Source organism: Neopelma chrysocephalum, unplaced genomic scaffold (genome assembly GCF_003984885.1).
Source record: "Neopelma chrysocephalum unplaced genomic scaffold, ASM398488v2 Primary Assembly neopelma1_62, whole genome shotgun sequence".
Taxonomy (NCBI): domain Eukaryota; kingdom Metazoa; phylum Chordata; class Aves; order Passeriformes; family Pipridae; genus Neopelma; species Neopelma chrysocephalum.
In genome coordinates this window covers 9,268,322-9,283,473 of record NW_020897719.1, presented here as the reverse complement: position 1 = coordinate 9,283,473, position 15,152 = coordinate 9,268,322, and the positions used below count along the sequence as shown (strand labels likewise).

General features: G+C 39.2%; 1 protein-coding gene across 2 annotated transcripts in view; it reads right to left on the bottom strand.

Annotated features, from left to right (window-relative positions):
- Nucleotides 1–15,152, bottom strand: part of ST7 (suppression of tumorigenicity 7) — a 142,740-nt gene that overhangs the window by 60,680 nt on the left and 66,908 nt on the right. For both annotated transcript variants that reach the window (XM_027682281.1, XM_027682282.1), the window contains exon 2: nt 4,239–4,321. In XM_027682281.1, the coding sequence (XP_027538082.1) occupies nt 4,239–4,321 (83 nt within the window). The remainder of the gene's footprint in view (nt 1–4,238; nt 4,322–15,152) is intronic.

Below are 15,152 nucleotides of genomic sequence, written 5' to 3'. Positions count from 1 at the left end.
GCCTGCCTTCTGATAGATCCTTCCTCTCTCATTTGTTCCTTGGCATGGGTTTTTTAATTTCTTAGGAACTCCCTATGATGATTCTGCCCTTCCTGACCTATGAGCCTTCTCTGCCAGAGCAGAAACTTTGAACAATTATCATGTATTGCTTTTCAGCCATCAAATGCTGTTCTGCACACTTGTCAGACTTTCACAGAGTCTGTAGCAACACCCAGAACTCAGTCACCTTTCTGCCCCTCTGCAGCAGACTACACAAAGGGAATGAAACAAGAAGAACAATTAATATCTACAGAAGATAAGACAAGTCCTTCTGTGTTACTCAGGTCCACACTTAGACTTCCCGTAGTAGTACCATTGGCTACAAAAGGCCGGGACTCTCACATGCTATACACATTCTTGGTAGTAGCAGACAGCCCAGCTGCTCAATGCTAGGCAGAGTGTAGACTCAGAACTCATGCTCTGCCTTTGTAGACTGGCTTCCTAATTCTTGTATCTGAAAGACCTGGTTCATTGCAGAATGTTTCTCATTCTCTAGCAGAAGACTCTCATTACTGTTGCAAGCTCTGAAGTAGAATAACAAGGCTTTCTTGGTGGAGATTCAAGTCTGAGGTTCTTCTACCTGTGCTTTGTTAGAACCAAGACTCCACCAGTCTGCAGTTCAAGTGCCACCCAAGACTGCTGACCAACCTTCACTCTGGTGATAACTGTATGTTAAATATGTGGCTTTATTTAGAGATCTCAGTGGCATTTACACAGTTCCAGTTCACAGCATTTACTGGACGTCAGCTGTGTTTCATGACAGTTTTATTACCCTACCTGTGGAAAACCTCAGCCTTCCAGACACTGAATACAATGCAGCTCATTGTATTTGGAGACAGAACACTATATTTTACTGGATTGAAATTAACTGTGGTGGAACCAAGTTCCCAATACAGTATTTCTAATGCAACTTTGGACTAAATCTTGTTCCTATTTTTAATGTCTAAAAATAGTGCAAGGATGAAGTGAATATATGCTAAATTGTTAACTTTATGTGCTGTACTCAAGTAATTACAGAGAAAGCTTGAGATAGAAAAGTATTTTCTGTATGGTTCTGAGCTATAAGAAAAAAGGTCTGAAATCCTTGCTTCAATTAAGCCACATTGCCTACAGCAAGGCCAGAATTTTACCCAAAGAATTAAAACAAAGTAAGAGACAAAATAAGATGGGAGTGTATTGTTTTGCAAAGGAGTCATGTAGCATACAATTGCCCAAGGCTGAATTTTATAGTCATTGTTTCAGGACCCAAACATGACTTAGGAAAAGCAATCATTTTCCCATCAGTTACCACACTTAAGAAGAGATGGAATTTTCCATCGTTTCATAACCTGCAGTGCTGTGATTTCTCCTTCAGATTAGGAATTGCAGCCAACTGATAATGGAAAAAAATCTGCCAGCCCATATGGTGGAAAATTCCGAGAAATATTAGTACATCTAGTCTAAAAAATACCCCAGTGATGTAGATTTGGAAAGAGAATGTTTATTTTATAACAGTTTCACTTAATACCATTAGCAGCACTAAGGATCCTTTAGAACCGAGGATGCTGTGTAGTCTGACACAAGTGGCAATGCAGGCAATTCATCATGTTACTGGGCCACAGGTAAACAGCAAGGTTAAGAAATAATCTGAAGCACCACTAGGCTGTAGAACGTAATCAGAACTAGAACGTAATCAGCTGTCATTTCTGATGTGTGGTCTGTTCAACTTGCAGTTTCTTTCTTCCATGACCATGTCTGCTTAGTTCCTTTTCCATTATCAAGTTTACAAACAACACATTTCTCTCAGCACTGACAGTGGTCCCTGTAGTCTGGGGTTCCTGACTGTTACCTGCCTGACCTACACATCTTTTTCACACTTGGGATGGTGGCATGTGAAAAGCAGACGACGACTGATAGCAGTAGTGAAGATACACAAAAGAAGACTTTCAGTCTTTGTTCAGTCTGTGTCTACACCTCCATCAACTCAATGTTCCTTCAACTTGTTCATAATGGAGTTTCTCGTGCAACACCAAGTGATTTCTTTTGATTAAGGCTCACTCAGTCTGATCTCTTCTTGAAAGGCTTCTATTAGTGCCCTTTTGCCCCTTCTTCATATGAGTGTCTTTAAGACTCCTTGCCACTTTCTTCTTGTCCTTTCCATCAAAATTAGAAACTTCTTGCTTACAAGTCATCTACTTCTGAGCTAAGTCCTCAGAAACTGCCTTCATGACTACAGTATAAAAAAAATGTTCCTAGATTTGTAATCATGATATACACAGAATTTAGCTCCAGATAAATTAGACTCTCTTCAGGGTTTTGTTCCTGTTTGATTCTGTGAGGTAATTCAATAGGGCACAAACTGTCTTTGTCTCGCGACCTCCTCCTCCTGTCTTTGCTCTCTAGCAACAAATAAGGAATTGTGCTGTGAAATCCATGTTATTTCTCTCATTCCTTCTCATCTTGTTGGTGGGGCCCAGCATTTTCTTCTTTCTGAGTGACAGTACTGAATGTAGCATTCAGTATTTTCCCCCCGGGCATTTGAATGAGTTGTGCTGAACTGAATCCAAGTCTTGCAGGTCTGGCTGCTGCTAGTATTCTGAAAGTTCTGTTGGTCCCTCTGGAGTTCTGTCCTGTGCTTTGGGGCTCAATCCATACAAGAATGATGAATGCCCAAGGTGCAGACATTAGGTAATTGCCTTCTGCTATGAGGAAACCCAGAGCAAGGCACAGCAGCAGTGCACAAATCATCTACGTGATGAGAGTCTCACAGGCATTAAGTAGTCAAGGATGCTGTTTGTTTGTCTACATCGGCTACAGGCCACGTGGAAGTGAGAGGTGTGACTTTTCCACACCAAACTGACAATGTTTAGTTAGGATTCTAGTTGCTTTCAGGTTTCTCTGAGATCAGGAGATCTGAGGTGATGTGAACCAGCCCCTAGTCATGTCTCCCTCTTTCCTCTTTTCACTTATCACTACAGTAACTTTTGCATGGTCTCATTGGTCCCTCAATTTCATTCCTAGTTTAGTGTGGTGACGGAGGGTCTGCAGCTTCTATCCAGCAGATTTTAAAAGTGTACAACTTGTTTATAGACAAAAGACCTAAGACTGATTGAACAAACAAGACTAAAACAAAGACAACCTTTCTCTGAGGAGGGGAAGTGGAAAGGGAGGGGCTGATCTCTTCTCCCAGGTATCCAGAGACAGGTCACATGGGAATGGTTCAAAGCTGTGACAGGGCAGGATCAGACTGGACATCAGGAAGAATTTCTTTATGAGAGGGTGGTCAAACACTGGAACAGGCTTCCTAGAGAGGTGTTGGATGCCCAAGCATGTCAGTGTCTAAGAGGCTTTTGCGGAATGCCCTCAAAAACATGCTTTAACTTTTGGTCAGCCCTGAAGTAGTCAGGCAGCTGGACTAGATGATCATTCTGTTCTATTCTGTTCCATGCTGTGCTGTGCTATACTATTCATCTGTGTAAGTAGTAAGCCAATTCTTGGCAGCGAGGAAACAAGAACAGCCTAGTATAAGCATAATAGCCAATGTACACCATGTGGATTCTTAGATTTTTTATTTCCATTTGTTTCTATGAAGACATTTAATAAAATTCAGTGCAAATACTCCACTCCTGCCTTGCACTGTGATGGTATTATGATTCACTCCACTGCATCAATTTGCACAAAAGAAGCCCTCAGGGATTAAATATGGGAGAAAGGGGTTTTAAATGTTTTAAAAATATTCTACAGACATTTAAGCAAATAGGCAGATATGTACTGGGAAAGATTCCCTTGGAATCCTGGCACCAGAACTGGTGTTTCTCTAATAAGTCCTGCTGTAACTTTCTGAAAGGACCATGCTAAGCTGAAATAGGTGGTACCTCTCCTCCTCTTCCTTTTACTGGCCTTTTTCATTTCTGTAGTACTTGTTGAGGGAAGCGCTTAATGTGCAAATACTTGTTATGAATTACTATAGGGTTGTTAGTGGGTAACATTGTTCTTCAAGACTTTTTTTTCTTCAAAGACACAGATCTGAAATATTTTCTCCTCTTTTTCCTTTTTGTTCTCACGGAAAAAGTAGTACAAATAAAGACAAATTTTATGTGCTGCAGAAGTATAAGTTTAAGGAAAAAACAAAGACACCTATTAATCTGCATAAAGCCCAAAGTACCATTCTGGATATCTAAATCAAACTGTAAAGTGATATTAATACATCTAGTACTTACCAAAATAAGTCCCGAGATTAATGAGGATGTGCCTGTCAGGGCAACATAGAACTTGGGGGTTAATGTGTTCAAAAACATACTCACTGAAAAAGAAAAGAGATGAAACCATGAGTACAAGAGCAGGAAATGTTCTCCACATGCTTTGCAACTTCAGGTAAGTTATTACCTTAACTCTGATAAAAAAGACAATAAAACAAAATCCTGTTGCATCTGCCTAACATGCAATAGAGCAGAGCATTAGACTGCCACATGCGAGATTTTGTTTTCACAACAGAGTCAATCACAAGGCATTGGAAAACAGTTGCGTACAAGTTTGGGCCTTTGCTATTCCAGTCACTGCCCCACTGACTCAGAGTTTAGGATTCCCCATGATATATGGGAAGACATTTTATTATATGCCTCTGCTACTCCATTGCAGTTAGAAATCTTAGGGGTCTTCTCAGTGTCGGAAATTCAACATTGTCTCAACATCCTGTAGATTTTGAAGTTTTTTTAAACTTTTTACTTCTCATTACCTTGGTTCCTAACTTATAAAGTAGGAGATAATAGAGTTTTCCTAACTCATTCTACTGCACTAAAGTTGGTAAAGTTGTATGACAACAGTGAATAGAATATTAGAAAATGACCTAACTGGCTTTCTGCTAATAATGGGTGAAAATCATGACAGCTGTCCAGATTATCGGAAAGGCAGGGCAGAAACGAAGTCAGATAACCCGCAAGAAATGGCAATTTCATCTGTATGGGCTTCTGGAAACCCAAAGGGCTTTTCTAGTCATATCCAGTCTTGGAAGCTGATGAGAAAATCAACAGGTATACATGCTCAGCCCCCACAGAAAATTCCTATGGCCTTAAGAGAATAAAATGTTTTTCTAGGTTTTGGATCACTCTACTGAAGCTACTAGATAGAGAACTGGAGTTCTTCCACTAAATTCTAGATGTTTAAAGAAAACTCTCACTTCCCATCACTTCCATCTTCCACAAGAAAATATTCCCTATTGAACTACATGAAGGGTGAGAATATCTTCTGTAAAAAACCCCTACTGGTCTCATCCTTAACCAGTGCCTAAGTATTTCTCGTACAATGTATACACATATATCTATATCTGTATCTGTATCTGCATCCAGGAATGAAGAGGGAACTGACAATTGTTAGTAGGTAAATTTAAAAGGCTGGCAGCAGACTACCAAACAGGCATTAAAAAACGTTGATAAAAGACCTGGGTATGTAGGTGGGAGACCCACAGTTCATTCTGTTCCATTTAGAAATGACACTTACAGAAATTAAATAATATGGAGACAAAAAATGATGAGAAGACAACAAGAGCAGAATATAAATCATCAAACATATGAGTAATTTTCCGTGACCAGTAAAACAGAAAATTATTTTCCAGAAATGCATCACTAAAAGAGACTGAAGCCCTGCAATTCAGCTGCTTTGTTTGGGTTTTGTTTCCTTATTTTCTATGGTTTTTTTCCTTGAAAAAGCGCTAAAGTGTTAAAATGGAACTGTCCTTTTCTATTTCACTGGAGTGGCATTAAGCACCAAGCTGATATAGAAAAGTAATCTGTGGCTTTTAATTATATCATACATTTTCTTTCACAAATGAGTTGGATGTCAGATTCTCAGCTAGTGTAAATCAGCATAACATCCTCAATGTTGCTGTGTACAACATAGCTACACTGGCTCAATCCTTTTCCTTTCTTTTCCTTCCCCTCCCTCCCTCCGTCCCTTCCTCCCTTCTTCCCTCCCTTCCTTCTTTCCTTCTTTCATTCCTTCCTTGTCTAATACAAGCCGACTTTGAAATACTGGTCCCTGCTTTCTCCAGCCCCACCACCTGCTGGGAAGGAAGAGGAATGGAGAGACTGAAACAGCTTTGGCTTCTACCAACTACCATGAGTCCTTTAGAAGAAACATTCCTCATTCTGGAATGCAAACATAAGCCAGAGACATACTCACACTATGTCACTGGGGAAATTTCAGACTACCAGTAAAATTACTTCCTCTGCTTAGGTCAGGATATTCCTCAGAGAGAATATGCTGTGATGGGATATAGATGCCCATGTCCCACCTTTTAGCACAGTGCTGCTGCGGTGCCAACAATAACATGAAAAGCCAGGCAGCAGGAGACTTTACAGAGGAGCTTTCTCTTCCACTCCTTCACAGCTTATGGAATACTGGAATTCTTCCTATTAAACTTGAAAAATTTTCCCAGTGCCCTGGAGGTAATCTGATTTCCAAAGTTGTGAGCCATCTAAGTCACCTGTGAAGATTCCACATGAGTATATCCACTGAATAAGGATATAATCTATTTGCTTTAAATATTATTACTGACTGACATCCATAAAATTTCGCTTTGGGAAGTACATCCCCATTTAGAAGAGCCCTCTCAACAAACTAGCTCTATGGAACTCATCAGTGGTGTAGAATGAATGAGGCTCATAGGAAATGCTGTTAGCTTTTCACCTCTTTTTTACAAGCAAAGTATATTGATTTATAGACAAACCCTCAGATGTGTATGGAGATCGGATTTTATTTATCTGCCATTTCCACCAGTGTTACTGCTTCCTTCTTTCCCTGCACATACTCTGGTGCTCCTTTATCCTCTTTACTATAGGCTGCTGCAATTCTTCACTTTTGCAGCTTAGTCACAGGGACTTGCAAGGTGAATAGATATGATGCTGGATGCTTTTAGATTGTGTGAGCCAGACTCCCAGCTAACTGGAATAACTCAGTAGATTTGATACAGGTGCATTCAACTACCAGAGCTGTTTATCTGGATTGTATCTCTCTAATCCTTTTGCCATTCTTTTTCCCACTCATTAAATATAAGAATCTTCTATTTCATTATGAAAAATACTACCTTCAGCCAATTATTAACTACCCTCCCAGTCCCTTTGTCTCCATAACAAAAGCAAGCACTTTCTAATAAAAAAACATATCTCCAAACCAGTAAAACTAAGCATCTGCAGTCAGACTATTTTTATTCTGAAGTCAATGAGAATTCAATCATTGTTTCAGTGGAAACTACATCAAGGTCTAGTTCTCATACTAATTAATCCCAAAAGTAAAAATCAATACACTTTTGAGTTATGTGATATATATCATTATCCAAAAGAGACTATTTCTTTACAGTCAGCATTTTGACACTGGAGAAATTGCTATCATATTCCATGTCTCCATACTGTAGTAGAAACAGGGTTCCTTCAGTGTGTTGCAGTAAACTAGAGCCATTAGATAATGCTACTTGTCCATCTGCCTAAATTTGGATAACAGTATTTTTCTTCTCTATTTCCATTTCATGAAGTAGCAGGATTAAGGAGCAGAGAGAGATTTCTGAGAGAACTGAAGACAATAGCAGATGACTGCATAATAAAGAAGCCAAGAGTAGAATCACCAGTGAAAGGTGGTACTGTATATCCTTTCTTCTGAATGCATATCATGCCAGTGTATGCCTAATTATTTCTGTCCACAAAGGTAAGATGGTGCAGCTATTCAGCCTGCAATATCATCTCTTGTCTGTAACTTGTAGGACTTAAAAAGGGCAGGTAATGGGCATCTAGAGAAAGAAAGTTGTTTGATGTTCCTACAGTGCCAACTCATTTGAAATTACTGTCAAATTTCAATTATTTGCTCAGGCTTTTGACAGTGAATGATCTATTTTAGGTGTGTTAGTACAGCCTGTTTTGTATTTTTTTAAACAAAACCAGCATGACCTATAAATTCTGTTTAAACAAGCCAAGCATGTCAACTTATGAGAGCCTCCTGGCCTTACAAATACCCACCCCTCTCTTTCTTCCCCTCTCTTTATTGCTTTCATTTTACTCATACTTGAGTCATCCAGAATAAGGCACTATTTACATTTCCAAAAGTGCCTAAGTTACCTTGGTAAATCATTCCATCCTATTGTATAATATCTAGAGAAGGACTGTTATTTCATTGTTAACTGTGCATGCTCACAGAGACAAATTTACGTGGCAGACAAGCTAAAAAAGCACGCGAGTCATATCTAATATTCCCAGCTGAGACTAATCAAAAGAGGTGACTGAAATGTTCTTGAAAGCTGATGCCATTTCATTCCTGTTATATATGTTATTCATTGCCAATGCTTGTGATTCATTCTGAACAGGGGAATAAACGAGAGAGGAAAATCCAGGTATTTTTCAAGTAACAAAATCCTCAAATCACATAAAATGTATCACTCAAGGTGATAAAACACTAAGTTGCTTTATAAATTTCTTCAAGGTCTTCAGGCACACAGATTTCAAGCTTGTGAGGAACCATATAGGAAGGAAATACTTGGTTAAACTGCTCAAAGAATTATCATTCTGCTGTATCAGTTAATTACATTACAAGGTCACTAGGGGAGGGAGCACTGCAAACTACCTACTACTCCCACATGTAGGTCTACTAAAATGACAGTCCCATTACCTACTTCTGAATGTGAGGCGATATAAGTGCACAGTGAGGTGCAAATAAAAATTTAACAGCAATGTTACATAAATCATATACACAAACAGATCAAGCAAAGACAGGACTGCATAATTTATGGCACTTCTAAGAGGAAAAGTATCCTGAACAGAATGTTATCTCAAAATACAGGCAAAATTATATACATATCAATAATTTTGTATAAATAAATAATATATAAATTAAATTATAAACATAAATAAAAAGATGCATTGCAGACACAGAATTAAAGATTAAACATGAACAATTCAAATAAACTGAAATACACATGAAGGCACAGCTCTTTTTGTGCCAATATCTCTGCACTCCAAAGTGAAACAAGGTTTCTGGGCACAGTAGTTACTTTTATAAGAACAAATTACTATTAAAACATAAAAGCTTATAGTCAAAGAGCCTTTCTAATGCATTACCAGTCCTTAAGTTATCATTACTATAATATTTGTGTCACTAAGAAATTCCGCTGCACTTTCTGCCTCCACCCTCCACAGTATTTGCTTGATATGCAGAACGATGCAAATTCTTTTAGCACCAGTGCCAAGAGCCCCAAATCCTTTAGACAGGCAACAAGCTAAGAAACCTCTCGTTGGAGACCTTTGACACAGCAATTCAATTTCTTTTCACTGCAACCATCCATTCAAGCTGCTGTTCAAACATGGTACAGAAGATATGGCAATGACTGGCTTATTTTGCAGGAGCCTCAGCTTGGATTAATGAAGCTCTCCAATTCAAAGTTGTTGCAGCAATGAAGAACTCTTCTACCAAAGTGTCAGCAAAGAGTGCAAAATAAAGTTCAATAAACTTCTTTTAATAAATGTATAGACTTTCCCTCTCTGAGTAAAAAGTGCTGCATACTCTTGACTTTAATAGAACTCTTTGTACATAACCTTTCCGAACTCTCAACTCCTCCCTTATAAGAGTGTCAACAATATACTTCCAGGAAAACAGGCTAGGGTCAGGCTAAATTATGCATTATATACTATGATAGTCTCCAGCTCAATATAAATACAAACCCTACCACATTTAAAGCTAGCATAGAGTATTGCTCAGAAAAACAAAACAAATTTTACCAATTACCACGTTTTCCTGGGGGAGCTACCAAGATTTTTTTTTAACTTCTTAAGACTTCTTAAAGAAATTCCCAAAGAAGAAGTAAGCATTAAAAATAGTTGCAGAGAGATTTTCCATTTCACTTGTTGCAGATGCTATGCAGCTTCTTTCTGTAAGGCCTTTTGTCTAGATCTGTTTGAAAACTTGAAAAAATTTCTCACTCGTAAACAAGCGCATGGCCATTCAGGCAGAAACAGCCGCTGTCTTGTGCTGTGCACAAGGAAATCCAGATGCTCACTCACTCTCTTCAACTACCTAGTCCTGTCCTAAAGGCATGAGGCTGAATGAGGGTCACATTCAGACACCTGGAGCCTGCCCTAATGGCCAGCAGTCTGTTGCTCTCAGTGACTGCTGGATCAGAGCCCAGGTAAGAGAAAAGGGTGATGTGCCAGAACCTACCTGTTACTTCAGATATTAATTAATTCTGATTAACTACACAGTTGTACATAATCAAAGTTCTGCCCTTATAAATATTTTCAATTAGTAAAATAAAACTGTCTGGACTGAAGACCACCACACTCTCTCTTCCATGTTGCCACATCTTAAATGCAGGTTTTCTCTTTCAACAGAATAACACAATAAAAAGGGAGAGTGAGTAGGGATAGTCTGATCTGAAGAAAAACTGGGTATGATGGGAGAGGCTTTCAGCCACAAAGCACAGCCTAAAGAGAAGAAAGAACTCAAGGTAGTAAATACAGTACCAGTTCCATGTCAAAAACTTTTAAGTTCTCTTACTTATAACTGAAAAATAAAGAAGTTTGAAGATGACAGTGATAACATTCTCTCCACTTTGTGACCACCCAGGGTCCCACAGTGTTCCAGCAGAGGAAATGGAAACAAATCTTACCAAATTCAGTCCAAACAACCCTGCCTGAGGATTGCAAACAAATTCAATTTAATCATTCTCCCCAATATGCCAATGCACTAAATAGCTGAAGGCCAAAGTGACACAATGATCTGTGCTGGCCTGCTTTTCAACACCAAGTCTATATCCAGGTTATGATATCCAAACGTTACTGGATCCATCCAAACTCTGGCTCAGTCCTAGCAGGAAATAGTCTGTGAAGGTTCTGGAGCTTTTGGAATTTAGACAAATATACTGTGTCCTTCAGAGTGCATGAACCATTCAGCCTGTTAGATGTTTAGACTGCTGAGAACAGTATACAGGGAAATGTAACTGATAAGAGACAAGAACCATCACAGAGATGAGGGCAGAAGGGCATACAGGTGCATCAAGGAAACCAGATCTGTAAGAAACAAACACTTAAGACCCTATTGTGACTTGGAGGAGTAAAAAGAAAAGAAAACCAGCCTAGAGACAGACTACTAAAATACAGAGATGAGTTAAAAGAAAATTAAAAAATGCAATGGCAATAGAATTTAACACACATAGAAAGAAGGTAGAGACAAGAACAGCAAAAGTAAAACAGACACAAGAAATGACATATGCAGCATGAATGTAAATAATGGCTATTTTTACTTCAGCAAAAGATGGTTTGCATTTCAGAAGTACCTTTTCACTGGGAGAAATAAGACTGCCAACACTAACAGCTTTGGTCATTTAGGAAGAGATACTGTTCCCAAGCTATTCCTTGGTATCAAATACACATACCAAAGCCTTCTCTCACAAACTGAAGCCCTTAACAAAAGATGCTACTAAAGACTGCCATTCCCAGCTATATTTTCCCAGAATGTCCTGCTAAGGTTAACTGCTACACTGTGCCTCAGGAACAGACAGGATGGACATACAGGCAGAGGACGCATTATATCCACCCCAAGAAAAACATTCTGTCTTGGGAATTTAAATACTAAAAATTTAAATACTAAAAATACCAACTTAGTATAGCTAGACTCAAGCACAGTATTTTGCTGTTCCATTTGTCTGAGATTATGAACTCCGTACCTTGTGGATTTGGGGAGCGTAAAAGTATGGGCAAAAAAAGATGAAATTTCCCCAAAGCAAGCAGCTATTACAATGCAAATTGGCTGTCACATAGTTGCCCCTTCCAAGGGACAGGGCATTTGCGCTTGCTTTCATAATGCAGTGGTGACATGAGTTAATTACACAGCTCCTGTTAATTGCAGAGCACCCTGCAGGAACACCAAGCTTTGCTAGTATGTTGGCAGCAAAAAGCCTGTTTAAACCTTCCTCTCCCCCCACCAAAAACCCCTCAAAACAACAAAAACCCCACAGCATTTCCATTTAAAGCAAAAAGGGAAAAAGCACTTCCTGGGCCCTTACAGCCCTTAGTTATCAGGGACTGAACTACAGTGCATTTCTTTATGACCATCACAGCATTCCTAATGCTAAAAGCAGACTCATGGTATTAATAGTAATTAATATTATGGAAAGGAGGGACTGGGCCAAATAAGAATGAGGTATGAAGAATGAACAATATTAATACTTGGATTTTTAGAGATGTGGATGTGTAAAATCATGTTGTTGCTTGGTTGTCAGTCAAATTGTCTTGCAATAGTTTCAACCTCATTTCTTCTAAAATCAGGTTGCTTGCAAATTGATTCGAAAGGCTGTTATTATACATGTCTCCCCTGCAGATTTTAAAGTTTCAGGAATCATATGAGTCCTTGCCTTAATTTTTATCTCAGCATTGCACTGCATGGGGAAGTGCTCTCAGATTTGTGATGGGGGATTTCCTTCACTCTGAAACACTAAGGTGTCTTTGTAGGCAGAACCAGTCCAGATACTGGAATCTTCATGGTTAGCTTGTGTTTTCCTTTAATCACTCACACTACCAGCATGTGTGTGTATGACCTGTTTCTCTAACACAAAAGCAAAGGAAATCCTGATGCGATCCAACAGCCAAATGAGGACACATTATGGTCTCTCAGGCAGAGTACTACCATGCACAGACATCTTCTACCTTCTCTTAGATACACACAAGTAAGAGAAAGAAGGAGTACAGCTCTTATACAGTTTATCAGTTAGATGCTTTTAAGACTTCTAGGTCTTCAATTTAAGGCCCACAGCAATTGGGCTCTACTGAAAATCAACAGTAATGTGTTTCGTTGAAAAAAACTACCTAAACACTGCAACAAAATACCTTATTTTCAACTGCACCCCAAAGTCTTCAAAGAAATCCCTATTTTAAAATTACTCTTAACATCAACTAATCATTCATGTAACTGAACTGATAGATCTTTATCCAGTTTGGACAGGCACTGTTTGTGAAGTCAAACCTACCTGTTACTTTAACTGTCGATTATTCTAAGGTATTACACAGGTTTATGTGGTTTAGCCTTTCAAAGCTGTATTAAAACAAAAGCCAATTACTAAACCTCATTATCTGTAGTAATTTAAGGAAATTAAAGGCTTTTGTTCAAGTACCAGATCAGTATAGCTCTCTCAATAAAAAGGGTAGGTATTTCCCTCTTCTTTCCTGCAACATTCAGGGAGGTAACTGCTCCATTAAATCTTTTTGATGTTGGTTCATTAGCTGTCCAAAGAATACCCTAAACTAGAAGTCTGCCACAGTGATTAATTCCAATGCCACAGATAACAAAGGCTAATCTACTCTAGAGAGACAAATCATGCAAAGAGTTTTCACCAGCAACTACGGGCATTCCACAAAAGAAAAATATCTCATGGGTTCCCATTATCCAGGAACCTCTCTCAGAGGAACTATTCCCATGCTAAGACAAAAAGAGACACATGAACAAAGCACCTTCGGCTGCCCTGCAGCCTCCTTTATGTGCCTCCTTCTGTTCCAGGCAGGATTTGATATGAGCACTAAACCTACACATTTGAGCAGTGCTACACTTTCCATCCTTGCTTGTGTGTTGCATTCCCAGACATACGAAGATGAGGAGCACCATGAACTGTGCGTCCAAAAAAATTGTCTCAGCAATGAAAAAAAATCAGAAAATATGGCTGAAATTTGCATATTGACTAAAACTTTATTTTTTCTAGAGAAATATTCTATTCCAGACATTTCTGTCCTAACCTTGATAGCCTGACTCTATATAGTACATCTATTTTGAGAGTTTCTTAAGATGCTGATCTCTTTGCATAAAAAAAATTGCAAGATGCTTTTTGGAATAGAGGTGACTGGAATACACTTTCATAATTAGAGCCAGCAAACTCATGAAAATTCCCTGGAGATCTACAATACCTGATATCATTATCCTGCCCTTGAAAACTCATCTGTGCTTCGTACTTACAAAATCAATAGGGTGTTCGTGCCATTTCTCTCCCATGAGAAATTTCTACCTATGATAAATTTCTGTATGAGGCAGGGATTTTTTTTTCCCCCTCAATAACTGATGGTCTAGGTAATGTGGCACAAAAAGAAGGAGAAAATTATTTTTTCCATCAAGTGTGATTCATTATTGCTATGTATCTAGTAATCAATTTTCCCCTTCAAAGTATTCTTAACACTGAGTGACTCACACGGTAATTGTACCAAATGAAAAAGAAGACAAGGCAAGTAGAAAATTTTTATCTCTTTGCCTCCATTTTGGGGTATTTCTAAGAAAGCACAGGAACAGGTTTGACAAGTGTTATATAATTTCCACTGTCTACCAGCCCCTTGGGATACCCAAAACTTAGTAAAATGGAAAAGGCTCTGCAGTAACTGCAGACAGAACTGCAATCTGCATTCCGGACCTAACTGATGAGGAGGCAAACTTCAGGGGAGAATTTTGTATAATAAAGATTTTCAGTAGACTGAGCTTCAGAGAAAGAATTTCCAACCAAACTCACAGCAAATGGCGCAGCAGAGGCTGAGGGAGCACCCCTCTCACACAGCCTTGTAAACTTATTGCATGAAGTTAGCCTTGTAAAACATGATCACCTTGTGGCTGGGGTGGTCCTCCTGTCCTCCACAGGCAGTGAGCCTCTCTCCAGAGGGATTTCCTCCAGAAGTCCTGTGTGTCTGCTGGACAAAACCAGACTGTCCATGGTTTTAAAGTTTGCTTTGTTTCATGAGAAGACAAATTATACCACTTAGTCTACCTCATTAACATTAACAATAATGATGTTATTTGCTTTAGCCTTTGATGCAATCCCACAAGAAAAGGCACTGTAAGACACTATTTTTCTTACTGAATATTTGATGGTTTGTGGTAGTTTGGTCTAGGCCTTCCTTGGTGACCAGTTTGTAACCAAGGAAGTGCCCAGATTTACCCGGTATTCCCTACGATTTTTACATAAGCCGGGGTATAAGAAGAAGGGAGGAAAGGCCCTCGCTCTCTTTCCTTCCGGTGGCTTTGGAGGTGCGGGTTCCCTGCTGTTGAGTCTGCTGGGTTGGGGAGCGAGGCCTGGTAGGGCCTTGCTGACCTTGGGAGTGGAGGTTGCCGGCGATCGTTCCAGAGCGACTTTC